At 43.1% G+C, this 25,102-nt stretch overlaps 1 protein-coding gene across 2 annotated transcripts; it reads left to right on the forward strand.

Annotated features, from left to right (window-relative positions):
• The first annotated feature begins 732 nt into the window (after positions 1-732).
• On the forward strand, positions 733-20,413 carry LOC148009893 (protein RETICULATA-RELATED 1, chloroplastic-like). Of its 2 annotated transcripts, none has more exons than XM_087672438.1 (7): positions 733-1,620; positions 1,828-1,926; positions 2,107-2,327; positions 9,601-9,670; positions 17,517-17,596; positions 17,721-17,788; positions 19,477-20,404. In XM_087672438.1, the coding sequence occupies exons 1-7, from the start codon at positions 760-762 to the stop codon at positions 19,668-19,670; spliced, it is 1,593 nt and encodes a 530-aa protein (XP_087528564.1). In that variant the 5' UTR covers positions 733-759; the 3' UTR covers positions 19,671-20,404. The 2 variants fall into 2 exon arrangements, with proteins under 2 accessions (XP_087528564.1, XP_087528566.1); XM_087672440.1 differs by lacking the exons at positions 733-1,620; positions 1,828-1,926 and adding an exon at positions 1,929-2,020 and having other exon boundaries at positions 2,107-2,123; positions 2,219-2,327; positions 19,477-20,413.
• Positions 20,414-25,102: the final 4,689 nt, after the last annotated feature.

Consider the following 25,102-nt stretch of genomic DNA (forward strand, 5'->3'; position numbering starts at 1 on the left):
AATATGTTCCTAAACTCTCTTAAGAGACTGATTAGGTTTGCCTTTTCTTCTTCAGTGAGGTCATTTGTGATGAATATAGGTTTGGGTTTCTTGCCCTTTGTGGCCAAGTCAACTTCCTTGACTTTGATTGTGCCTTCTATTGGGTCACTAGTTGCTTAGCCCATGTCAATATTACTATTTGAACTCATTTTTAAAATTTGGTGAAGTGTTTTGGGAGATTGTGTGGTTTCTTCTGCTTCTCGACATCAAAGTCTTTCATATTCTTTTTCCTCTCTTCCTTTAATCTCTTGCATCGCAGGTGGGACTAAGAGGTCCCTTTTGGTACGTCAAGTATTAGGAAGCAATGGGATTTGTAGATTACTATCAGAGCTGATATTTGACTCAGAATCAAACTCACAGCCTTCGTTGGACGAGGCTGTTTCTCCAAGTGGGTGTAGCTTTGAAATGATTCTCATGGCATCAATGTGCAAGGGGCCTTGGTGTTGTCACTCTCACTATTACTTGCTTTAGTCTTTCGTCTTAGGCGTGGCACGCCCTAAGAAGGGTTTTGGGTTTTCAAGAATCCAAACTCATTCTTTGATGAGAGTATATTCTCTCGATCACGCATTAAAAGAGGCGGAATAGAAAGGTTTTCCCGAGAGCGCAATAATTAGGGTTTACCAAGTAAATTTTTCAAAGGGAGATCCTTTCTAATTTACGTTTTTTTTCACGTTTCATTCAAATTTAGCCTAAAACGATGATGTAAATGTCCGAGAGGGAATGCGAGAACTTTTACCCAAAACGGAGTTTTTGAACATTCTGATTCCTGAACAGCAGAAGAGGAAGGTACAGAGAGAGAGAGAGAGAGAGAGAGAGAGAGAGAGAGACAGAGAGAGAGAGAGGGTTTACGAAAAAAAAAGAGAGAGAGAGAGAGGGAGTGAGAGATTCCTTAGCCTGAGCATGGCTTCTCTCGCTTCCTACTCTTCTCTAGTAAGTGATCCGACTCAGTCGACTTTTAGCTATGGCTTCTCCAACAGTTGCAGTGAGACTTGCACTTCCCAGTTGTTTGATGGCGACGCTCATAAACACAGGTTCCCTTTGGAATGTCGATCTGTTCGGTATGGCAAAGGGGCTGAATTTGGGAGCTTTACGCTTAAAAGAAGGTCAGACAAGGGAGCTCTCAAGTCTCGGTCTGTCTCCCTCCATGTAGCATGTGTTGCATCCTTGAATGGGCCCGAGTATCCAAAAAGCTCGTCTGGCATTGCTCCGGGTGAGCCTGCGACTGAGGAATCCGCATCAGCTCAGCCCGTGTCATCGTTGAAAACGGAGCCCGATGACAATTTCAAATTGCATTGCCTCACTGAGGCAGGGGGGGATGGTGGAGAGGGCAACGGTACAATTGGGGCTGGTAGAGGGGGGGGTGGTGGTGGTGGTGATGATGGAGATGGCAATGGAGGCAGCAATGATGGTGATGATGATGATGATGACAATGAGGAAAGAGAGTTTGGTTCCCTCTTGAATGCAGAAGAAGTGAGCCGGCAAATCAAAGCACGCAACATTACGCTCCCCATGGACATGGCAGAGGCAGCTAAAACTGTTGGCATACGAAGTCTTGTGCTTGATCGATTCATGGACCTTCAGGTGCATGCTTGATTCTTTATGGTTTTTTTTCCAATAAGAAAGAGTCACTGTGGAGAAGTAACAGACAGCTGATAAGATAGGCAGGTGCATGCTTGATTCTTTATGGTTTTTTTTCAATAAGAAAGAGTCACTGTGGAGAAGTAACAGACAGCTGATAAGATAGGCAGTTATGAGTCTTGGTTATGAGATACTGACAATCACTTCCAGGCTTCCAGATGGCCCCTGGGAGCAGCTATTCGTGCAAGTGGTATGCTACGCAATCGCATGCTGGCAGACCGAGGTTTTCTATTTAAACTACTGACAGAGGTGATGTTCTTGCAGACATGACCTTAGCACATTCTGGATTTGTGCATCAATTGTCTTTCTTACTACAAGAAGAAGCTATGCCTATGCTTTTGAGGTCCAGCATCTATCATAAGTAAATATATTAATTTGGTTTTGCCAAAACATGTAATTGCTAACCTTTGCTTGCACTTCTTTATGCAGATTGCAATTGATTCAGGGTGTGCAACATTTGCTGAAGTGAAAAAGAGGGGTGATGACTTTTGGGATGAATTTGAGCTTTACATGGCTGATCTTATTGTTGGTGTTGTTGTAGATGCTGCTCTGGTTGGAATGCTAGCCCCATTTGTGCAGTTCCGGAGAGCAGCACCCTCAACAGGCATGATGGCGCATTTATCACGGTCAATCCAGGCTTTACCCAGCAGGTATATTCTTTGTTTTGTCTTACTGCATGTGGATGCATGCTAATATTTTGTTGCATAAGGGGAATAGGAAGCATATAAAAATTACAAAGGGCATGGTAGCTTGTTTCAGATATTTTGTGATAAATACTAGACACTAGAGCAAGAAATAGTCACGAGCTAGGTGAAAGGTAGGAAAGAAAGGCAGGTTGTTCAACACATATGAAGTATAACATGATGGACAGCAAATGTGAAGATACAATAACAATAATACATGAGACCACATACAATATGCTGACCTGAGTGAATCACAGCTGAACTATAAAACAATCTGTAATCAATACTCAATATAGTTTTTTAGTGAAAAGAAAATTGTACACTTTTATATCTTGAAAAATCAGCAGGAATTGCAAGTTTTCTTACCATCAATAAAATGCATGACTTAAACAAGGTTAGCATATTTTCTTGGTGTTCTCTTTATAGATAAAATTCTTGTTCGCTTAAGTGGACAAACTGGATTTAACCATAAACCTGCATTTGGAGATTTTTTGCTTTGTGTGTCTAATATCAATGGTGTTTTAGGTGGCAAATAGGTAGTACTCTTATATTTAACATCAAGTATGAAAGGAGTGCAATGGGCGTTAGAACCATAGCATCTTCTATGGGTGTGAGGGCAAGTTACTAAAGGCCAAAGTGACTTGTTAGACCAATATGATGACTACAAATGGTCCATGTTTTAGATACTTTTGTGGATATCATTTGGGATTAGGGGCAGGCCCATCTATCTTGATATGCTTGTGGCGCTTTGTCCATGATCATCTCGAATAATCCTTGAATAGGTGGCACTAATTTTGATGGTAAACCTATGTTGGTGTTGGAGGAGCCTTGAAGAAATATGTGAGTGTTCTTTGTACATCATCCTATGCACCATTTGTTGTTGGTTGGGCCAAATCAATGCATTTATGTATGCTTGTTTGTGTAACTTGGTGTGATGATAATGCCATCCTAAAAAGTTAGAGAAGAAAGTCTTTTATAAAAGGCCATCTTTGTGTCAAACTAATCCTTTCGGTGAGATTCATGTTCTCCATGTTGGATTAAGGGTTGCAAGAATACACACAAAGCTTGAAGAAGAAGCTTGAGAGCATACAACATAAAGTGTACTGATATGTATTTGTTAGCAAATATGTGTCTTGTAGTGTCATCTCTTGCTGCAAGCCTCAGTTTGAGTTAGGCAAGGACATTAGTAGCTCTTACATTGTCTCTAGCTATTATTCTATGTACTTTAGGCACTTTAGATAGTGGGTAGATTACTTCATTTTTTTGGGGCATTGCAGGTTGTCTTGGGCACCCACTTCATGGGCCTAGTCATTGATATGTCGTATGGTTTGTAGCTCCTGAATCCAAAAACTAGTCAAGCTTTCTAGGAGGATGTGTTATACTGCCAATTACATGCTCCATAGCAAAAAGATGAGCTCCAGGTGATGAGCCATCTCTAGAACCATAGCATGGACCACTATATCCACCTACATGGTATTCAAGCTAGATTCTTGTTCGACCCCTAGCCATAGCATTCTGCTCATGGCCAATTGTGACCTTGGTTTGTAGGTGGCTTTCCCTTTCATTCATTCATTGCATACCTGTGTTCATTTAGTCACTGTGCCTCATTCTCTTTCATCCCCTTGCTATCGTCTGACACCCATATTGATGCTTAGTGCTATGTGTTGGGGCTGATTGTTACAGCCTTGTATCTTATAGCTAGTGCAATCAATTAGTTCATTCTCTCGTGTTCATTTGGTCTCCTTCTTTGTGTGTTTGCTTTTTCTTTTCTTTTCACTGTACACTCTCGCATGGTATCAGTGGAGGTTGGTGTTAGTTTGGGCCTAGGGTATTTAATTAGCCATTAAATGTCATTGGTAACATTAGGAACTAGGTATTAATTAGTTAATTAATGCTAGTTCAAGGGCTAATTAATACTCAAGATTGCTTGGGAGTCAAAATAGCCTAGCTTATTTAATTGTGGATGGGCATTGCTATTTTTTTGGGTAGGAATAAAGGGCTAAATCAATTTTTAGAATGGTTAATAATGAAAATTAATTTAAATGGTTAAAAGTTCATTCACAAGGCTGCTACTTGGCAAAACTTGCCCATGCAAGTGAGGGAAAAGTTATTAGAGGCTTGTGGAGCCTCATTCCAGCATTGTGGAGGTTGGGGAAGAAGAAGAGAGTTGCTACTGCAATTTTCTAGCCATTGGTGATGAGGCTAGCCATTGGAGATTGGCAAAGAGCTACTGTAAGTTGATTAAGAGGCCATTGGAGGTAGGTGATAGCCCTTGTAGATTGTCTATATGCAAGTAACAACAATTTTTGGAGCCCATAGGGGCAAGCATCTGTATGTGGGGCTCTTCTTGATGGTGGGTTGGAGTCACTCAGCCATTTCCAGTAGGGAAGTAGCAAATTTGAGCACTTTCTCACGATAGAAATCAAAGATTTCTCTCTCATTTTCCAATCGTTTTTAAAAATTCCTTAGTAGATCTCAGCCATTACAGCCATTGGAGGTATTGAATTCAAGAGTTTGCTGCTGTAAATCCTAATTTGCAGTAGGAATTAGGGTTTAGTAGCCACCTCGAGTCTCGTATCAAGAAATTGAAGGCTTAGTACTTAAAATCAGCAGCTGGAATTTGAGGAATTACTAGAGATTTCAAGAACCCAGCCATCCCAAGTTGAATTTGGGGCAGGGTTGCATTCCATCTTTGGTTGAAACCATGCCGGCCGTTCTGTCTAGTCCGATTGTATCTATTGGATTCGTTCCCGATATAGGTTGTGCTTACCTAGGTCACCGTTGCGTGCAGTTTTCTAGGGTCAAAGTTTAACCGATTTTCGACCGTTTTATGACACTTTTAAAAACCCGTTTTTATGCCCCTTTTTAAATATTTTTGGGCCTTTTGAGAATGCATGTAGTCCTTTCTTGTGGGATTGGGACTGTTTATAAACAACCCTCTTCCATCTCAATCTCCACTCTCAACTTTAAAGCCTTCTCCACTCAAGCCTCAAGCCTCCATCTCTTGCTCAAGACTCAAGCTCACGAGTAATCTCCACCTCTTCCTCTTTTTTCTTCTTCTTCCTCTTCCTTTCTCTTTCTCTTCCTTTCTATCAAGTTACCACCTTCTCTTTCTCTTCCTCTCTTTCCACCTCTTTCTCTTGCTTCCAACTTTCGAGTTCCATCCTTCTCTTCCTTTTTCTCTTTCTCTCTTTAATCTTAAGAGTCAAGAGGCTAGACTTATAAGTTACTCCATACCACCTTCTCTATCTACACCTTGACCTCTCTTACCACCTCTATCTCCACCTTCATCTCTTCACCATGTCTAAAAAAGCCCTTCATGAAGCCTCTTCTCTTCATACCTCACACCTTGAGAAAGCTACGAATTGCACCAAGTTTATTGTTGGAATTGCCAGTATTGCGGCAAGGTCCAAACAAGTAGTGTGACATGGCTTCTCATCCACTTGTCCAAGATAGGTGGAGAATGTGGTCCATGCTTGAAGATCCCTTAAGTGGTGGTCGATGAGATCATTGGGAGAATAGGACGATTGGCCAATTCATCTACAAACACATCCAACAAGCCATTATAGAGGTGAGTTTACATTCTTGAATATTTTATGTTTTATAAATTATCTTTTATGTTTTATGCGTCTTGAATATTATTTTTTGTGCTTTATGTTTTTATCATTTATGCTTTAAAGTTTAAACTTTATGCTTCTTGAATTTTGATTCTAGAATATCTCCACCTCTATTACTCGATTACCCACTTCTAAGCCATACTATATTCTATGTGTGTCTGGGTGGGACCATGCAATGTTGTCAAAGTCGTCACCGACGATGTTGCAAATTGTCAGAGGATGGGACGATTGCTTGAGAAGGAATTTCCCTCTATAATGTGACCTTGTGTCACATATCACCTTGACCTTCTCATGGAGGACATAAGCAACTTTGAGTGGGTGAAAAAAATTGTGACAAATGCAAATACAATTGTCAATTTTATCACAAAAAATATAAAAGTGCTTACTATTTTTTGTATGTATAGTGATGTTGAATTAAAAAAGCCATAAAAAACTCTCTTTGCTGTCGCATAGTTGCTCCTTGAGTGACTCTATGATGTGCAAAATACGTTGAAAAGTGTATGGTGTTTGAGGAATTTAAAGTATTGATGGATGAGGAGCTTGTAGACAACACTGAGAAAGGCAAAGCCATTGAATGCCTAAAAGAATAATTTTGGATGGAGGTACAAGCTGTGGTGATTGTGATCACATTGTTGTATAGGCTTTTTTGCATGACGGATATGGAGGGTGCCACTATAGGTCTCCTCACTCATTTAATGAGAGGGGCCGTGGAGGAGATTTGGGCTTTCACCGTTCTTGACGTGACGGTTCCACGGTAGTAATTGAAAATTAGATTTAAAAAAATACAAATTCAATATTTTTTATATGCAACATGAATCTCACTAATTTTATGCCTAGGACCCACTGTTGATTTTTTGGATGATATTCCTGCGACGGGATGATATCCTGTATCTCGTTGAAAATAGGTAAAAATGGATAAAGAGGCCTATCCATGGCCTAGCAGCTCTCTCGTGTCTCGCTCACAAGAGCCCTTTCCTCTTCATGGACGAGAAGCTAGCCTCGGATAGGGATGCTTGTCTTTCAAATTGTTACATGAGGATGTGCATGGTCCATTCTTTTAGGAGCTAGTATCGTATGTTGGAAAACGGCCTTGTAAGTCAAGCCACTATTTTGGTAGGAGTCTTTTGGATATCAACTATCCAACGTGTGGAAGGTGGCTTTAAGAATGTTGACTCAAGTAATTAAAATTTAGATCTTATGTTATGTTTCTAGTAAAGGTTTTAACTTTTTTTATTAATTTTTATTTTTAATAAGTTGAAGTCATTTTGTTAACTTGAATAGGATTATGCATTTGGTTTGTGTGAGAGAAATAGGTCAGCTTATTCTCTTATTCACACCAAGATTTGAAACAAACTTAGCACGAGATAGTTAGAACAACTTATCTATTGTCGCTGTAACTTGCATATGCTTAGGGACATGCATGAGATGCCGATGGCACGGTAGGTAATTTTGAACTTGAGTCCATACTTATTCTAAATTCAAGAAGATAAAGTCATCTTATTATTTATATATCTCAACTTCGATTTTGGTGAATATAGATGAGTTCAAGTTAACAAGGGCTACACTTAAAAGTTTGAAGAGAGAGAGAGAGAGAGAGAGAGAGAGAGAGAGAGAGAGAGAGAGAGAGTAGAACACCATCTTCAAAGAGCTCTACATGGAGCTGGAGGAGATTGACCATCGAGTATCACGTTCTCGTAGGGGAAGGCGAGCCACTCCTCAAGGCGTTGCAATTGGTAGTAGTACACAAGTAGCGGTCAAAACCTATGTGAGGCGTGGCTTTGGAAGCTCTTTTACTCCAATTACTTGTGTTTTAGAGGATACTCCTACTCGAGAGCTAGAGTATGATGAGTAGGGCAATCTTCTTAGTGATGGGGATTTTGTTCCACATGCACTAGACTCATTTAGTGATGACCATGAGTCATTTGAGTGACGGGTTTGAGGACTCATCTGAGTAGTAGCCTTGGTAGCCTCTTCTATCTAGATGCTTTTTGAGTCTTGACATTTGTATCTCTTGCTTTTTTGTACTTGAGTTTGGCATATGGTACTTGTCACTTGTAACTTGCTCAAGTCTCTTTTTTGACCTATTATACATGTCTTTAGTCTTATAAATGAAATTGGAGTATTGGAGTATACATTTTGTCTCAACTACTTGTTATGTTCATGAAGTATTGTTGAAACTTGAAACTTGAGTCTCATGTGCATTTGTGATGTTTAAAGGTTAGAACTAAGACTCTCATGTTAAAACAAGTAATATTTACTAGACTATCTCTTAAATTTCAATGTATTTTTTAAAGACCATACGAAACACCAGATTTTATCCAACATTTTTTTGTGTACATTTGGTACCGTACGAAGTCCACAAATTGGATGGATTATACTTGACTACCTTGATTTGGATTAGAGTTGACCAGCCAAGGGTCAATTAAAGGCCAATCCCCTATTATATCAAGGGGCGAATCAGATTGAAGGCTTTGGTGGTCAGTTTTAACAGCAAGAGCTATTGTGTACTTCATCCAATATTAATAGAAGCTAAAGAAATACTGCAAGAGGCACCAGTTTGGGGCCAATTGGGAGTCTAGTGTCCAAGATTGATTGGTGACGTTTGTATTTCACTTTATGTGAATTTTGTGCTTGCTGTAATTAGTTTAAAATCAGGTCATTACCTCCAATTCCTGAAAGGATTGACTGGTTTCAAGCAGGGCTTGCTTTCCACATCCTAGGAGGTGGGATAGAGGTTGCTACCATGGATGGGCTCATGCCATCCTCGTGTGCTTCTGAAATTGCCCCACTCATGATATAGTAAAGATTATGTTTGCCATGCTTTAGTGACTATGAGGGCCATCCTTAGACGTCACACTCTCCACTTGAGCTAGTTTCTCCACACAAGTCTTGTTTCCCCTTCTCACCGTTGTTTGTACTCTCTTATGAGATGTAAGGATGTGAACCTTGCTGCGGGATATCACGACTGTAGATTGAGAATAGTCTAGCATGCTTTTATCAGTTTCTGCCCTTATTCAAGTAATTTTGCTTTTTGGTTGCCTAGACTAAAATCATGGGATTGTATTTGTTGAGCCTCATAGGCCACTCTAGCCTCTTTAGAGAAATCAATACAATCTGTTTTCCTTTCATTCTCATGTATTCTGTGTGGGCATGTTCAGCTTCAACGCATTTGCCTGACAAGCTACAACACATTTACATGGAAAGCTATTCTATTTCTGCCTAATAACAAAGGCAATCTTGCTCTTGCCTTACTCTATCTACATTGGGGTCAGCAAGAGGTTCTAATAATAGATGTGTGCATGCCATTATATTTGGAGTGCTTCTTACTATGCTCAACATTAGCTTATCTTGTCCTGCTCTGGGTCAGTTTTGGTCACATTAAGAAAAGGGTTTTTTGGGATCATTGAGTCAATGTATTTTTCTTATTCTAGTGTTCAATCTATTTATTGTAAGAGTTTGAAATTTTTTACATTTGAATCTCAAGCTGCTTTATAATTTTTCTGACTGCACTTGGTTCTCTTGGTATCTTTTCAATAACTTTATCTGTAACCTGGTTATGGGGATGTTTCTCTGTCTGCAGATTTTGATTCTACTTTTTTGCTGACAGCCTGTTTTGTTGACAGTGTCTTTGAGGCTGCAACTCCAGGCAGGCGGTTCTCAATTCAGCAGAGGGTGGCGTCATACTTTTACAAGGTTTTTCATTGTAGAAATTCTTTTTGATATTGTGGTTATAAGTGTTAATACCATAGATTAGTCAACAATTTTTTAAAAATCTCTGAGACATTTATAAGTGCTATAATAAAGGATTAATTATAACTGACTATTGTTTCCTTTTTGCGATGCTTTTTGATGCTTTGACATGTCCTTCTAACTTGATGTTGTCAGGTGATGATCTATATAGGATATTCACCCGGATCATAGTAACCACCCAATTTTGATTTTCAATTCTAATTTCACTTGAATTTTTGTACTGCATGAAATAGACCATCTTTTGTCAAGAATAGACTGATAATTGGGAAATGCTATACCACAGTTGTTGACTTTGAACTCTTGCCTTGTTAGGAAACTTCAGACATTTTGTTTATCATTTTAAAAAGTATAGTAAATTTTAGTTTTTTTTTTCAAGTAAAATGTGGCTGATTATATTACTCAACAAAACTGACTACAAAGGAGTGCTCATGCTCGACAGACTAGTTGGAGTTGATGAAAGTCACAAATACATCATGTATACAAGCCTCTCAAGGCGGTCTGGGGGGGATGGGGGCAAGAAGTCATGGAGGAGGGGTGTATCGCCATCTGAGGCTGCTTGCATGTATCACGAAAAATAGGTCGTGGCTGCCCGAAGTGTGCATGAAATGACATCGAAGCTCCTGACGAGCCTTGGATTTGCCCTACACCTGATCCCATTGGCTGCGGAGAGAGTGGATGATGGAGGTCTAGAGCTTTGCTAAGGTCGCCTGCACTGAAAGTCTCTCTCCGTCAAAAGCCTCTTGACACTGCACTTCCTAGATGTGCCACCCAGTAAGACTCCCTATGATCTCCCATACCTCAGAGCGGTCTGCTGTGGGCTCCAGTACTTGGCAGATGGGTAGAGCCTCCAAACCGACCACAGCTCACGACCCTACCTCGATAATGAATATCGTGTCCTGCATCCTGGCCTCATATAAAAGATGACAGCCTTGGCTGATTGCGTGCAAGCAGAAAGCTCCCCATGAGATACATCCAAGGCTGGGTGCTATACGGCGAAGGATACGGCATGGTCCTCTCCACATGAGCTGCGCCACCTCACACGACCAAAGGCAGTGCTTTGGGGTTTTCAGAGGCTGCAGTGTGCAGTGCTTACAACCTCCCTCTTGCATTTGGGTAAGCCAACTTCCCATTGCCAAGTCTCCATGTGCCACCAGCCATAAGAAATACAATATACTCCTCGACCTCCAGCTATCCCATAGGGGGTGTCAGAAGGTTTGGTCGGAAAGGCTCCGTGATGCTGTGCTCCGCCTAGTGCCTGCTATGTGACGGCGCCCAATCCATATTCTCCTGCATTAGTACGTGCTTGCCAATCTTGGCAGTGTACTCCAAGAATCTCGGTGGCTTCTTGGCGACCGCAGTGGCCGGCCATAGCCACTCCCTCGGATCCCACTCCAGCTCATCAAGCGGTTTGCCCTCCCAGATCTAGAGGCGCCACTACTTGAGCTCCGTCCAGAAAACAAAAGGGTCTAGTCGCCATGTCTTCCCTTGCAGGCCAATCACCCGGATCCTCCTCCATGAAAAGATAGCTATCTCCTCATCCTGTTGCCCTCTATTAAGAGCCAGACGCCCCCCCTCTTGTACGGTGAAGAAAGTCCAAGGTGGAGCGCCGCCCACTCTACCTGTCACCTGTAGGGGGATGCCTATTAGTGAAAATCTAGCGGCCCATACCTCCCCGGGCTCTATCGGCTCTTGTATCGGGGGAGCAAGCCACTCCTGAGGTATTGCTGCGTCTATCTTCCTTCTCCTCAACTCCACTCCTCTCTGGCAGCCTGATACTTGCTGCAACACCTCCTTGTCTATCATCCTGTACACCTCCTGCCATGTCCCGATGGTACGAGCTGGGTCCAACCAGCCCACTAAATGTGGGGGCGCTTGCCAATTTGTGCCCCTTCCCGATCTCTGACCTAGGGGTTTTAGATCACTGGCCGATGGTCTATCTTCTCCTGGTAGCCTGGGGGGCTCTGGATTCGGGCCTTACGGAGGGCCTGCTACACGCAAAGCAAGCTGCATAGAGAAGGTGATTTGGGGGGGGGGGGTGATCTGGGCTGACATGAAGATTTATCTTAGGGACGGCCTCCACTCACCTCCAAGTCTCGGTCTATAATTTTGAAGACTCTCCTGTAATAGGACCTTTCAGGTCTGCTCTCTTGGTGTGAGGCTGCGAACAACTAGCTTGCCCAAGAGGGCCATACTTTGATACTTTGGGTCTATGATTCCAAGCCCTCCCTCTGACCAATGTCGTATGATGGTCGCTCACCTTAGCCCTAGAATCCTTAGAACCGTCTGACCTGGACCAAAGGTAATTCCGCATTAGGCGGCAAAGTTGCACTATGCAGGATGAGGAGAAACACCAACACGAGGCGATGTACTAGGCCGTCGCTAGGAGGACTTGGTTAACCACCGGGGCTTAGCTTGCTAGTGAGAGGCGAGCCGTACTCCAGAAGATCAGCTTCCTTCGAATAGAATCGAGGACTGGAAGAAATTGTTGGGTGGGAGTGATGTCGAGTCCCACCTAGAATCCTAGGTAACGGACGGTCTGTCCTTTGCTCCACCCATCTAAATCCCAGGTGGATGCCCCACTCCATGCTAGAGTTTGGGTCTGTGAGGAAACCAACCGAATTTCACCAGTTGATTTTCACACCCGTTGTAGAACGGAACACCTCAAGAGCCAGTCTCACTCTCTCTAGCATCAACTCATCGTCCTCTATGTAGAGTGTTGTATCATCTGCATACTCTGAGTCTAGCAACCAGTCTCCTCTCACTGGAAGTCGGAGGCCGCGTAGTCCGCTCACACATGACCTGAAGAAGTGAGATATCACCTCTGCAAGGAGTAGGAACAGGTACGGGGCGAGGGGGTAGCCTTGCCGGACCGATCTCTCCAGCCGAAATTCCTCCCCTCGCCCCTCGCCTATGAGAACCTTGCTGGTGGCTGATCTGTAAAGTGCGGAGACCTTTTGAATCCAAGCCTGGGGGAAACCCAACCTCACCATGGTGCCCTCTAGGAAATCCCAGTCCACCTTGTCATAAGTTTTCTCGAAATCCAATAGTAGTGTGACCAGTCTCTGCCCACTATGCTAAGCCCACTTTGTCGCCTCAAAGAAGGTGAATACATTGTCTAGGATGCTCCTATCCTGGACAAAGCCTGCCTGTGTGTCATGAATGATGCTTGGAAGTACGGGGCGTAGTCACCTACCGATCATCTTTGCCAGTGCCTTATAGGCCATTGACAATAAGGTGATCGGTCTCCACTGGGAAAGCTCCAACTAGTCTCCCCCTTTGGGGAGAAGACTAATAATGCCTGCCGAAAGACTCCCTGGCATTTGCCCTAAGGTGAAAATCTCCTAGAAGGCCATCAATAAGGGGTCCTTCACCACCTCCCAGTATGTAGTGAAGAGGCCTTAGAGAGACCATCCTCTCCCGGGCATTTCTGCCCGTCTTGTGTGTGGAAAGCCTCCTCTAGTTCCTTCTCTGTTAAGGGTGCTAGGAGGGAGCGCCCCATCTTCTTTGTGATGAGGGACGAGATGTGATCCCAGACCTACTATCTGCAACGCTGTCCTCTAGCTGAGGCTGTCTCCTGCTGGAAAAGGCGTTTGTAATAGTCGGTGTGGCAATCTCCATCACCTCGTCTGGGCTAGAGTGAATCCTTTCATATTGATCTTGAAGGCTGCATATCTGCTCTCCTCAGGTGCGGGGCTGGTGTGCCTGAAAGAACTCCTTGCACATCGTGTCCCCTTTTTGCGCCCAGAAGGTTACTGAGGTGCGGAATGAGAACTCCGAGCGCCTGCCCTCTAGGCCGGCGATGGCTGCTCGTGTGCGCACCTCTTGTGCGTGGAGGATGGGATCCCTTGGTGTCTCCTCTAGCAATCTCTACGTAGTTGCTAGGTCCGGCCGGAGTGCTCTCTCCTCCTCCCAGCACTGCTGCCTGGCCTGTGTGGCTACCTCCTGGCAGATATTGCTCGACGCAGCTAGGATCTCTGCAACCTCCTCTGCGATCTCGTCCCTTTTGCTCCACTCCCTTATCCAAATCTGCTCAATCTACCTCTTCACCTTCTCTCTCCTGTAGATCGAGTCAGGGATCGGACAGGATCGTGTATCTAGGAAAGATGTTGGGGGATCAAGTGTCAGGAGAATTGGGCAGTGATCGGACAGAGTGGCACCAACCAATTGCCCTATTTGACCTCTGCGAGAGCATCGCTCCACTCCCACATAGAACCTATCCAACCACTCTAGCGGGACTCCTCCTAGCCGCCTGTATCCCCATGAGAAGTCCAACAACCTTTCCCTCCTGTGGAACGCTAGGTCTCTCTAAGCATCGCGAGCTCCTACTGCTAGTAGAAAGACCTTCCATGCCTCTTGCTCCTCCCCAGCCATGCCTTGGTAGTTTCCGCCTCTACCCTGCTGGTCCTCTAAGGCCTCCAGGTTATTGAAGTTTCCTCCAACAATCCAAGAGTCCACCTCTGGGAGTCCTGCTGCAATCTCCACCCAGAACTTGCTGCGTGCCGTGACCTTAGTGGGAGCATAGATATTGAGGACTTCGATGCACGAGTCCCCAATATCCAACCTGACCCATAGATCCTTGCCACAATCGCCCCATGATCTCATATGCAGGGGGTAAGGCTCGGGCCAATAGAGGTGCATACGTCTCCACTCATGCCGTGGGCACCGATGGTGTATTTCTAGTAGGTGTATGACTTGCTTGGGAGAACCTTCCCTACCCGATGGGTCTGGGCAGGGGTAAGCTTGTGCTCCTGCAGAAGCAAGATGTCTATCCGTCCCGCAAGGGCCGGTTGCAACTCCTGCCGAACAATCAACTTCTTGGAACCACGTGTCCCACTGTGGTGGAGACTATTCATATTCGAGGATGCTAGGTGCAGGCTCATGGGGAAACCTGTGACTGACCGAACATGCATCTGTTCAATGTGGAGAAGCTGTTGATGAGGATGAAGAACTATGGGGCATACAAGTATGCTTTGCCGCAGGCCTGGACGGCGAACTCCAGTCCCCCATGGTGGCCCTTGGGTGGACCATGGGGGTGATAGATGCTCCAGGTGGTATTACCAATGCATCCATCAACCATGTTGAGAGTTGTGACTCTGTACATTAGTAGAAATGGGCAGCTTGTACCAGGGGCCACTCGATCACGTCCATCGGAGCTCTCCACTGCGGAGGGGCACAAAAGATAATGCTCAAGTGCGGGATCTCGGCACCAGCCGAGCAGTTAATGTCCATTATGCAATCTAGCCACTGTTGTGCAAATAGTGCTAGTCCTTCATCTTCCATCCACTAGGAGATGTGATCCGCCACCTGACTCTTCACCTCCTCCTCTATATGTGTCATCGTCCAATCCCCTGAGTGAGAGGACTGAAGGAAACAGGTGTAGTTTGGTCCGTCCGGTGGTGCTAGTAGATGGACCTTGCCTCTCTTTGACTTACGCACCATGAAGATCCCCACCTCTAGAGGTAGTGGGAACTCTCCGCACTCTGCAACTCTCAGGTAAGATCACGGGCCACTGCGGAAGAACTCCTGTGGTAGCAGTTGCGCCTGTCTCGGGAAAGTGTGACGGGCGGCAGGGGCAGATGAGCTGGTGGTTATGTGGGGGGGGCATGATTGCTGGTGCGAGGAGGATGTAGGCATGTGTGGCTCATCACCTCCTGTGGGAGGGGGGGGAGGTGGGTTTGGGGGGGAATCACCTGTACCAGATGCGGATCAGGGGGGGTGCTTGGCAGGGGAGGTGGTGGGGGGGAAGAGGATCAAGGGATGGTGGGGTGGTTAGAGGCGTGTGGCAAGTGTGGGAGAGGGTTAGTGGCCCTGGAATGGGGGGGCTATGGGCCAGGGTTAGTGGGGGATCCATGGGAGGGGGGGTTGGGTGTGGGGGCTGTGGGATCTCAGGTGAAGTAGTCTGTGGCACGGGTGGTGGATGTGGGGGATTGTGGTCCTGTCGGGTGGGGCGGGCAAGGGGCGCTATGGAGTGCTTTGTGCGGGGGGGGGGCGTCGCTCGCCCTCTTGATCCCTGCTGACGAGGTTGTGTCTCAAGAGCTGGCCGTGGCCCCCCTTGCCGTCTCCCTCTTTGTCGTCTCTAGACCCGTGTGAAGCCGTTAGTGTCCACCTACAGGTTTTTCAGCGGAGTTGCCTTGGCTCCGAAACGTGTGCAATCTGTTGCATGATGCCCAAAGTCGCGGCAGCTTCAGACATTGCCCTGGTTGCCTAGTCACGATGACTTGCTGCCTGAAGGAGTGACATCTTGCCTCAGTCTCTAGGAACTTGGGTATACTCTTTGTGTCTTTCACTGCCACTCGTACCTTTGGGACTCCTGCAGCTGTCATTGCATCCGTGAAGGAGGTAGGAAGAACTGTGCCGAAGAGCCATCCAAAGTCCTCCACTAACTAGCGGTACTCTACCGCCAGTTCGGGGAAAAGTAAGGTGACTGGATGTCTTAGAAATCTGTTGTGGAGCACAAATGCCTCCACTGTGAAGCCGCTATACCAGGGAACAATGTAAATGACCCCCTTCGTGGAGGCATAGGGCGAGTTCTCCACTAACTCACGAGTTGCGTCTGCAAAGGTGAGTCGAACCATGAAGATCCCTCAGCCCATGAGGATTGCCTCCACGATCTGCGCTGTGCCAATGCGCAGCGTGGAGTGGAGCCAATCCCGCAATTGGGCCCTCGATGGGGAGTGTCCAATGACCTGACCAAAGATCGCTATTTCTTTCAACTCCAACTCTGTGGCACGGATGACTAAGAGCTGTTCCTCAGAGAGGATGATGTGCAAGGTGTTTGACTTGGGGGCACTTGCAGAATGCGCCAACGTTTGACCAGAGGTTTCCATTGCGCATCCCTGCTGGGAACCTATCTATCATGTTGCTGTGCTACTGAGGGGGGAGTTGTTACAGGGGGAGGGAGCACCTAGACCCGGGGGGGGGGGGGGGATTGCTGTTTTCAAATCGGTGGTGTGACCGCTTGGCCGGGCCTCGAGGCAGGGGCAGTGCCGGGGGGGGGGGGATAACGGGTGGGGGGTTGGTAAGGGAACAGGCAGGCGGGCCCAGGGTGGTGGGGCGCAAGCGCTTGGGCATTGGGGGGGTGCAGGGCAGGCGGCTGCAAGGTAGGCGGCGGGTGCAGGGTGGGTAGGCAGCCACAGGGCGGGGGGGGGGGGGGGGGTGAGGATTGGCGCTTCACAATGGGGGCAGCTTTGCGACGTGATGGCGGGGAGTAAATTTCCGTTTAGGTTGCAGCAATAAGTTTACTTGCAGCCATGTGGATTCCATTTGTGCTTGAGGAAGAAGATTGTCGTTTGCTTGCAAATAAGTTTCTAACCAGCCCAGCGCGCTCCCCCTGACCTCCCCCACTCTCAACCAAACAACAAGAAGTAAGATTAAAAAAGAAAAAGAAAAAAAGGAGCATGCCCCCAAAAAGCGCACTTATAATTAGAAGCAGTTGGTTGTTTGAATGTGTCGAATCTGTTTGTTACTTGTGGCAAGTTGTACGGCAAGTGTAAAAGCAAAAATTGCCTTTTATGATGTTGTGGTAGGTAGATCATACACAGGTCAAGTGCAAGTCAACAAAAGGTGCTTTGCATTTTTATTCTCAGATGCTTATCATGCATGTTACTCCTAGTGCTGCAAGTAAAGTCCTGAAGTGCAACAGTTTGAACTGTTCGCACATGAGAGTGTGGTACACAGGTGCAGCTTTCATTTTGGAATAAGGTGAAAATTTGGGATGGTAGACTTCAGTCTGTAATGCATTTTAATGTCTTTACCGTGGTATTTACTCAGCATTTCTGGGAGATGACAGGGTCTTCAATATGGAGCGGTGGGCTTCAGCTGTGGTATAATTGGTCAGGGAATTGCCAACTCCATCATGCTGCTGAAGCGGTAGGCATGGTGTGGAGTGCATGAATGTGTTGCTTGCTGGGATTGCTCTTGTTTTTGTCCTGTTGTGTTGGATGCTCTCTAAGTAATTGTGATTGGGCTTTTTGTACATAATTGTGCTGTTCAGGAAACTGAAGAAGTCTGAGAAAAAAGATGTGCCTGTACCGCCTTTGGTGAAAAGTGCAGCTCTTTGGGGTATGTGTTTAACTCAATGTTCTGATATGCTTTGTGATGATACACACAACATGGACATTGGAGGTTCTAGTCAAAATGTCTCATGAAAATGTAAATTTTGCTGCTTGTTAAGCTGAAATTTAGTTGACCTAATACTTTGATTGAGCAGACTACTAGACATAGGGAAATGGGTTTTGCTAGGTGTTTCTGCAGTAGCAACATTCTGTTTGATAAAGCACTTCTACTATTCTATTCTCTTTATTAGAGAAACCTTTGATATGATTGCTGTATTGAGGGATCACTTCTCACCTTATAACCGGGGATTGGCCCAGAAAGCTTTGTTGGGGAAGGTGGGAATGCTAGATTATGGGTGTGCACATTTGTGAACCTTACGAAGAAGAGTGGTGGGACTTTCTATAAATGTTCTGAAATTCTAGCCAAAGAGGTTTAAAACCTCAAGTGTCTGTGGGTATAGTGACTTCTGAACATGAATGATTCTATCATGTCCACTCGCCACTTGACACTTGCCACTCCCACTCCCACTCCCAAGTGAGGTGTGTATGTCCACTTGACTGGCCATGCTGTTATAGATGAGGAAATTTAGTGACCTAATACTTTGATTGAGCAGACTACTAGACACAGGGAAATGGGTTTTGCTAGGTGTGTGCAGTAGCAACATTCTGTTTGATAAAGCATTTCTACTATTCTATTCTCTTTATTAGAGAAACCTTTGATACGATTCCTGTATTGAGGGATTACTTGTCACCTTATAACCAGGCATTGGCCCAGAAAGCTTTGTTGGGGAAGGTGGGAATGCTAGATTATGGGTGAGCACATTTGTGAACCTTATGAAGAAGAGTGGTGGGACTTTCTATAAATGTTCTGAAATTCTAGCCAAAGAGGTATAAAACCTCAAGTGTCTGTGGGAATAGTGACTTCTGACCATGAATGATCCTATCATGTACACTTGCCACTTGACACTCGCCACTCCCACTCCCAAGTGAGGTGTGTATGTCCACTTGACTGGCCACGCTGTTATAGATGAGGAATATGACAGGCAATTGTATGGGGTCCTCAAAAGAAAACATAGTGCACTGCTTGTATCTGAGTGTAAGATACTCTGTGATTTCATCAGCTTGTGCACTGTATGGTGATGGTAGTCCCTCCTATCTTCTCCTGCTAATCGATCCTCTTCTATAATCTTTATCTATGGAAAATTTAGAGATTTGGAAAGAGGCACACAATAATGTGTATGGCCATGGGCTGTGTGGTGAAGACATCGCTATGAGAGGACTGAACCCATCTTGTCCTTGTAGATACGAACATTTCTTGGAACATTTAGAATAAGATGCCCAGCCTATTCGGCTGTGTGTTTGACATTAAGCATAAGGCCAGTACTTAGTGAAAATCTGGCTTTCTGAAAGGTAATGTGGGACTGTGGGCAGATATTGTATGTTTCCTCTTTTCATTTGAGAGGAGGGAGGCAAATGTGAGGTAATGATTTATCTGGTAGTTTTTTGTCCAATATTTAAGATTTGTAGTGCTTTTGTCGAGCACTTGAAACTTGTTCAGACCTCTTTAGTTCACTTAGTTTTGTGTTGTAGGAAAGAAGTCCCTTAACATGCTAGCTAGATGGGCAGTTTTAATGTAGGTGAAAACATCTATTTTGAGGATTGAAAATTGAGCTTTTTTGTTTCTTGTCTTTACAGGGGTATTTCTTGCTGTGTCATCAAACACTAGATACCAAATTGTCAATGGATTAGAAAGGGTTGTGGAGGGGTCTCCCGTGGCTAAAAGGTTACCCCTTGTTGCCATGGCATTCACTGTTTGTATCAGGTTTGCCAATAACACATATGGAGGGATGCAATTTGTAGACTGGGCAAGATGGTCAGGGGTTCAATAAGATCCATTCAAAGTTTGCCTAGTTTGGATGCATTAGGAATACAATTTTTGGAAAGGGATTTTCCTGCAGCAGCTTTAAGTGAGAGTATTCACTTGTCCAGAAGCAAACCAATTTTGTCAAGAAACCTTCACCTTCATGTTAGAAAATGTAGAACAATTCCTATTTGAAAGAATTGATAACTAGGAAATATGTGTTGAAGATTGATTGTTCTTGGAAGTAAACTGTATATTGAAATTGCAAGAGTGAGCTCTTTAGCAATTCCATCAAGAGGTGTGTACAATCAAGCTGTACTAGACATGTCGAGGGGACATAAGAAGCGCTGTTAGGATATCTCGATATGGTCCATGCAACACAGATCCGGATCTCACCAATTATGCAAAGGGAGACACTGATTTAATCCCCATTATGAGGATCCTAGAATGAACTGGTTATTGGAAACTGTTGTTACACCTAATTAGATACCAATGTGGAAGTAATTCGAGGCTCCTATGAGCATTCTGAAACGCAACTCAAATGAGTTGTTTCAGCTCTAGTGTGCACATCTCAAGCTTGTTTCAGTTGTGTGCTAGGATCTTCTTTATAAGCTTGGTTCTACTCAGGATCTTGTTTATAAGCTTTTTTCATAGAACCAAGACAATAGCAAGTAGAGAAAGGGAAACTACATGAACTATTGTGCTGAAATAAGTTGTGCTAAACCATTGTCAAGTAAAAAAAAGAGCATCCCTATTATAGTCCCTATTATAGTGGAGTAGTGAATCACACCGTTGTATCCTTTGTTAAAACTTAATAGACCTCAAAGTGGTATTTCTATGACAAAGAAACATGGAGCAAGGTAAAGGATTACGAGTTACAATATGGTCATTATGAGTGCCTATGCCCTTTTCATTGCCAAATTTGAAAACTTGTCCCAAGAGTCTTAAGTATGAAACTAATAGAAAGGGAAATAGAGATCGAAGGGGACATGTAGTTGTGCTAAGTGGAGTGCTAAGAAATATAAAAGGGGCTCAAAAGAGTCTCCATTTGATAAGTTATACCATTTTGTGCTGAACAATACCTTCAAATCTTATTGATATTCAATGTTCTAACATTACACCTTTATTGTGTGCAAAATGTGGCTGATGTGGCTTAAACTAAGTATCTTTACATGTTCAAAATGTAGCCAATGCAACATCAATGACATGACAATTGTCTAAATGAAACATGCTATGGAAGTATCCAATATTTAACCTATTGTAAGCATTCTAGGCAAGCTTGTTGGCTGCCCAGCCTCAAAGAGGCCCTTTAAAATTAGATATTGGTGTCTAATAACCTATTTTGGCATGAAAGCTCACCACAAGACCTGTCCCAAATGATTATATGTTGACTAGGTTTAAAAAGTGCCTCAAAATTCTAGAAACACCCCATGTGACAAATGGGGAATGGGAATCATAATACACAAAATTCAATCTTTTTGATGCAAGTGGCTCACCTAGAATTCTCAAACTTAGTTAGGAATTTGATTTTATATATGATATTTGATGATTGTGAGTTATGCTTTTATTTTTATCAAAGAGGATTTTATACATTGGGAGCTTTGGTTGCTTGGCCAACCTCTTGGGAGTACTAGTGTTATCCATTTTAAGTAAAGATGACCACAAGGAGCATCTACTACTTATCTCTAGTGCATATCTTCTAACTTTTGACAGTCAATAAGCTTTACATAAATCTAAAGCGTTGTTCTCCATTGACTTATAATATCTTTGTGGGTTTATGAGAAATTGATTAGGCCCATTGATTTGAATTTGAGTGTCCATAAATATGAAGCTTTCTAAGAATTGAAGCCTATTTAAAGTTTAGATCCTAGTGCTATGGTTCCTTCATAAAAGTAGTAGGCAAAAAAAGGGACTTTTGAAAGGGCCTTTAAAGAATATCCTATGGTTGGAGGCAAGCAATTGCTAGACACTTAAGAAAAAATTATGTTATAAGAGATGGCCCTTTTGGATTGTCCACTAGGAAGGTAAGATGGCAGTATCTATCTCAAATGAATCTCTCCATGCAAATCTCATGCTTTTGATTGAAAGAAGAGGTAAATGGGAAAATTTTCATCAAATAGTAGTGATTGAGATCTTGCATAGAATTTGATTATGTTTTTTGTAACATAGATCTTGAGCATTTTTCTCCCCCACTTTCCCTCTTTTTTGGTTCCCTTTCAATTTCAAATTTCTTTCCCATGGGAACTTATTGACCTAAAAACTCATGTGCATAGTACTTCTCTCCTCTTTTGCACTAAATTTCACTAGGTTTTGGCATCTCATATAAGAGCAATCAACATTTTGAGCACAATGCCAAACTAGCAATTTCTTCCAATTGTAATTAGGCCATCATTTTCTCTACTAGAGATCTCCCTATAGGTAGGTTCTCACAATGTTTTGCTTGTGTAATTGTGAGCAATCACCATTTTTTGGTCCTTGATCTCTACTTTATGAAGTATATTATCAAAGCAACTACTCTTGGTAGGCTCTTATTGAATGAGATGCTTATTGAGGTGATTTTTGATCATGTTCTTTTTAAGGACACATGAGTAGATAGGGTCTTGTTATTCTCTACCTCTTTATAACATATAGCTTGATCTTCTCCTGAATAACACTCTATATCGACTTAGAGTTTAATGTGTTTCAGGTAGAGCTTAGCACTACTAACCCATTAACCTAATTCAAGAACTTCCAAAAATAGCAATGTGAAAAAATGGCAATGCAAGAGTCTAAAAGCAAGATAGATAAATAAGTTTGCAAGTCGAATATGTAAAATTTTCATCCATTGATTGTGGTTATGTGACTCTTATACTTTTGTAGAAACAAAGTGAGAGTTGGGCTCACTCTTATGTAGGTTGTAATATTACTTAAGGTTAAACTAGAAGACCTACAAGGGATGAGGAAGTTGAGGGAAACCCTATTTTCTTTTACATCAAGACTATGTCCATGATGCAAGTGGAACTTCAAAAAGAGGAGGACTAGTCACAAATGAAAAAGGGGCAGAGGATGCCCAACCTAAATGGATAATATATAGAAGTGAATAGAGAGCTCATCTTGCATGTCGAAAGTATTGAGAGTCTCTTCTTCTCTATCTTCTCTATTTTCTCGCTTGCTTTATAGCTTGAGAGTGAGGGAGTGAGTGAAGGTCAATGAAGAGAAGCTACTCATCATCATCATCATCATCATCAAAACAATAATAAGGTGAGAGCATGAAATTGAGGGATTGAGTGAGGGAGAGAGCAAGAGAGATTGAGAGTGAGGGAGTGGTTGGGAGAAGCTTCATATTCCATCCTCCTCTTCTCCTTCTCTATTGTCTTCTTGGCATTGGAATGGTAGTAGTATGAGGATTGAAGATGGGAGCGGCAACACTTTTGAGAAAGGAGCCATACTTGAATAGTGGAGCTTATTAGAAAACCATACATTGAATCACACACTACAATGAGTACGAAGAATTATAGTAATGCTTAGTGTATCTATTCTATAATCATTTAGCTTCTCTTTTTTCATGGGGTTGAAAGGAGAGAACTAATTGCTCTAGAGCAAGAGTATGTGCCAACAAGGTGAGAGATAACTTGAACAAGAGAGAGACAAGACACATGAAATAATATTTAATTGCCTATGTCTTGCCGTTGAGATCTTGTAGAATGCAACATTTTAGTTCCATTGCTAGGATGCACATAGAATCTAGTCTCTTGAGCTTTTCTCAAATTCATATTGGTTCTTGAATAGAGGGCTCACCAAAGAGCTATGGAGTGGATAAATAGAGGACCTCACAAAAAGGCACATATGATTAGAATATGATAGAATAGGCTAGTTAGGTGGCCAAATTTGTAATGAATAGATTTGGGAAATAGAAATAGATTAGATTTGGTTGTAGTAGGTTAGGAGCCATAGAGAAAAAAACTTAGAAAAATCATTAAAAAATATCCCTTCATTTTTTGTGAGCAATTGTGTTTGAAGTTTCATTACTTTTTTGCATTAGATTGGTTGTGCTTCACAATTCATATAGTTAGTGGAGGTGGATAAGCTTATTATTGTAGCCCACAATTGTGAGATAGAGAGTCAATATGCTTGATCACAATGTTTATCACATGACTATTGACTAGGAAATTCTTGTAGTTTAATGTAGCTCTAACTTTTGTAGCTAAACTTTGAATATGGTCATTAAGTACTCAAATGGATCTACACAATACCACTAAGCAATTGGACAAGAAGAAATGTAAAATTTCTTTATTATCAAATGCTATTGTGGTATCTTTATGTAGTCCCTACCTCACCATGGTCCTACATCCCATGAATTACTAGCCCATGACCCATTTTGCCTAGCCCATGACTCCTTACTTAACCCACAACTAGTCTTTCTCAGCCTTCAACTACATATCCCAAAAGTGATAAGTAGTCCATGATTGGAAAGCCTCTAGCTAGATAGCTTGCGATTGCTTGATACTAGTCCATGATTGAGTAGAATGCTGTTGACAATTTCTTCCCAGTAGCCCATGACTGATTAGAATCTAGTCAATGATTACTTGCCATTAGCCCATAATTGACTAGACTCTATCCCATGACTATGAAACTCTAGCCAAGGATTGCTTGCTACTAGCCCACAATTGAGTAGACTCTAGTTCATGATGGAGGTAGTGTAGTTTCTATCCCATCTAGCCTACTTACATGCTAGCCTACCTATCTACTTAGACTACTTTCTAATGACTGGCATCCCACTTGTTTCAAGGAGAATATGATGATGAAAGTGAAAGGTCAATTGATGAAGCTTCAAATTGTGGATGATGTTGATTGGTGAATGCATCTGGAGATTAGAATAAGACATCCTCTTAGACTCTTGAAGTAGATTTTAAGAGCGACAAACATATTTACCAACCATAGGGGAGGCACATATTAAGAGAAATAGAGAGTAGATGAAAGAGGGGTTGAGAGGATAGGTAATTATTACAGGACAAGAGGAGTTGAGGTAGTGGAGGATTTTATCTAAATGCAAGAGGAGAAGAGAAGAAGAAGAAGATATCTACATTTGAGGCCAAGGAAGTGAAGAGGAAATCATTTGTTGTAGCCAAAAGCAAACCACTTGAAAGCTAGAGAATGAGTGAAAGCATAAGTGGAAGCAAGAACTATGGAGGTTCAAGCAAGAGAGAGCAAGATGATATGTGGGAACTCTAACAGTCCCAATTTGTGACTTGCCTTCCCTTATTCTATTGTCATAGAAAGAATAAACAATAAAGTGACAGTGATGGGCAGTTGCTACATGTAGTGTATAGGTGTGTGCGCATAGTATAAAAATTAAATGTAGGTAGCTAGGAATAGGTAGCCTTTAACCCCCAACGACTTGCCACTTAAAGGTGAATGTGCTTGAGTGAGGAGAGAACAAGAAAAAAGTGACAATGAGTATATTTAAGTACAATAAAATGA

The sequence above is a fragment of the Lygodium microphyllum genome, chromosome 30, assembly GCF_053477565.2.
Source record: "Lygodium microphyllum isolate KBCC chromosome 30, Lygodium_microphyllum_v1.1.10, whole genome shotgun sequence".
Lineage (NCBI taxonomy): Eukaryota > Viridiplantae > Streptophyta > Polypodiopsida > Schizaeales > Lygodiaceae > Lygodium > Lygodium microphyllum.

What these genes read in the sequence shown, in the direction of transcription:
- LOC148009893 (XM_087672438.1), top strand. Translation starts at nt 760, where the DNA reads ATGCGAGAACTTTTACCCAAAACGGAGTTTTTGAACATTCTGATTCCT. An exon ending in TATTTAAACTACTGACAGAG is followed by an intron (nt 1,927 to 2,106) that starts GTGATGTTCTTG and finishes TTCTTTATGCAG; the next exon opens with ATTGCAATTGATTCAGGGTG. An exon ending in TCCATCATGCTGCTGAAGCG is followed by an intron (nt 17,597 to 17,720) that starts GTAGGCATGGTG and finishes TGTGCTGTTCAG; the next exon opens with GAAACTGAAGAAGTCTGAGA.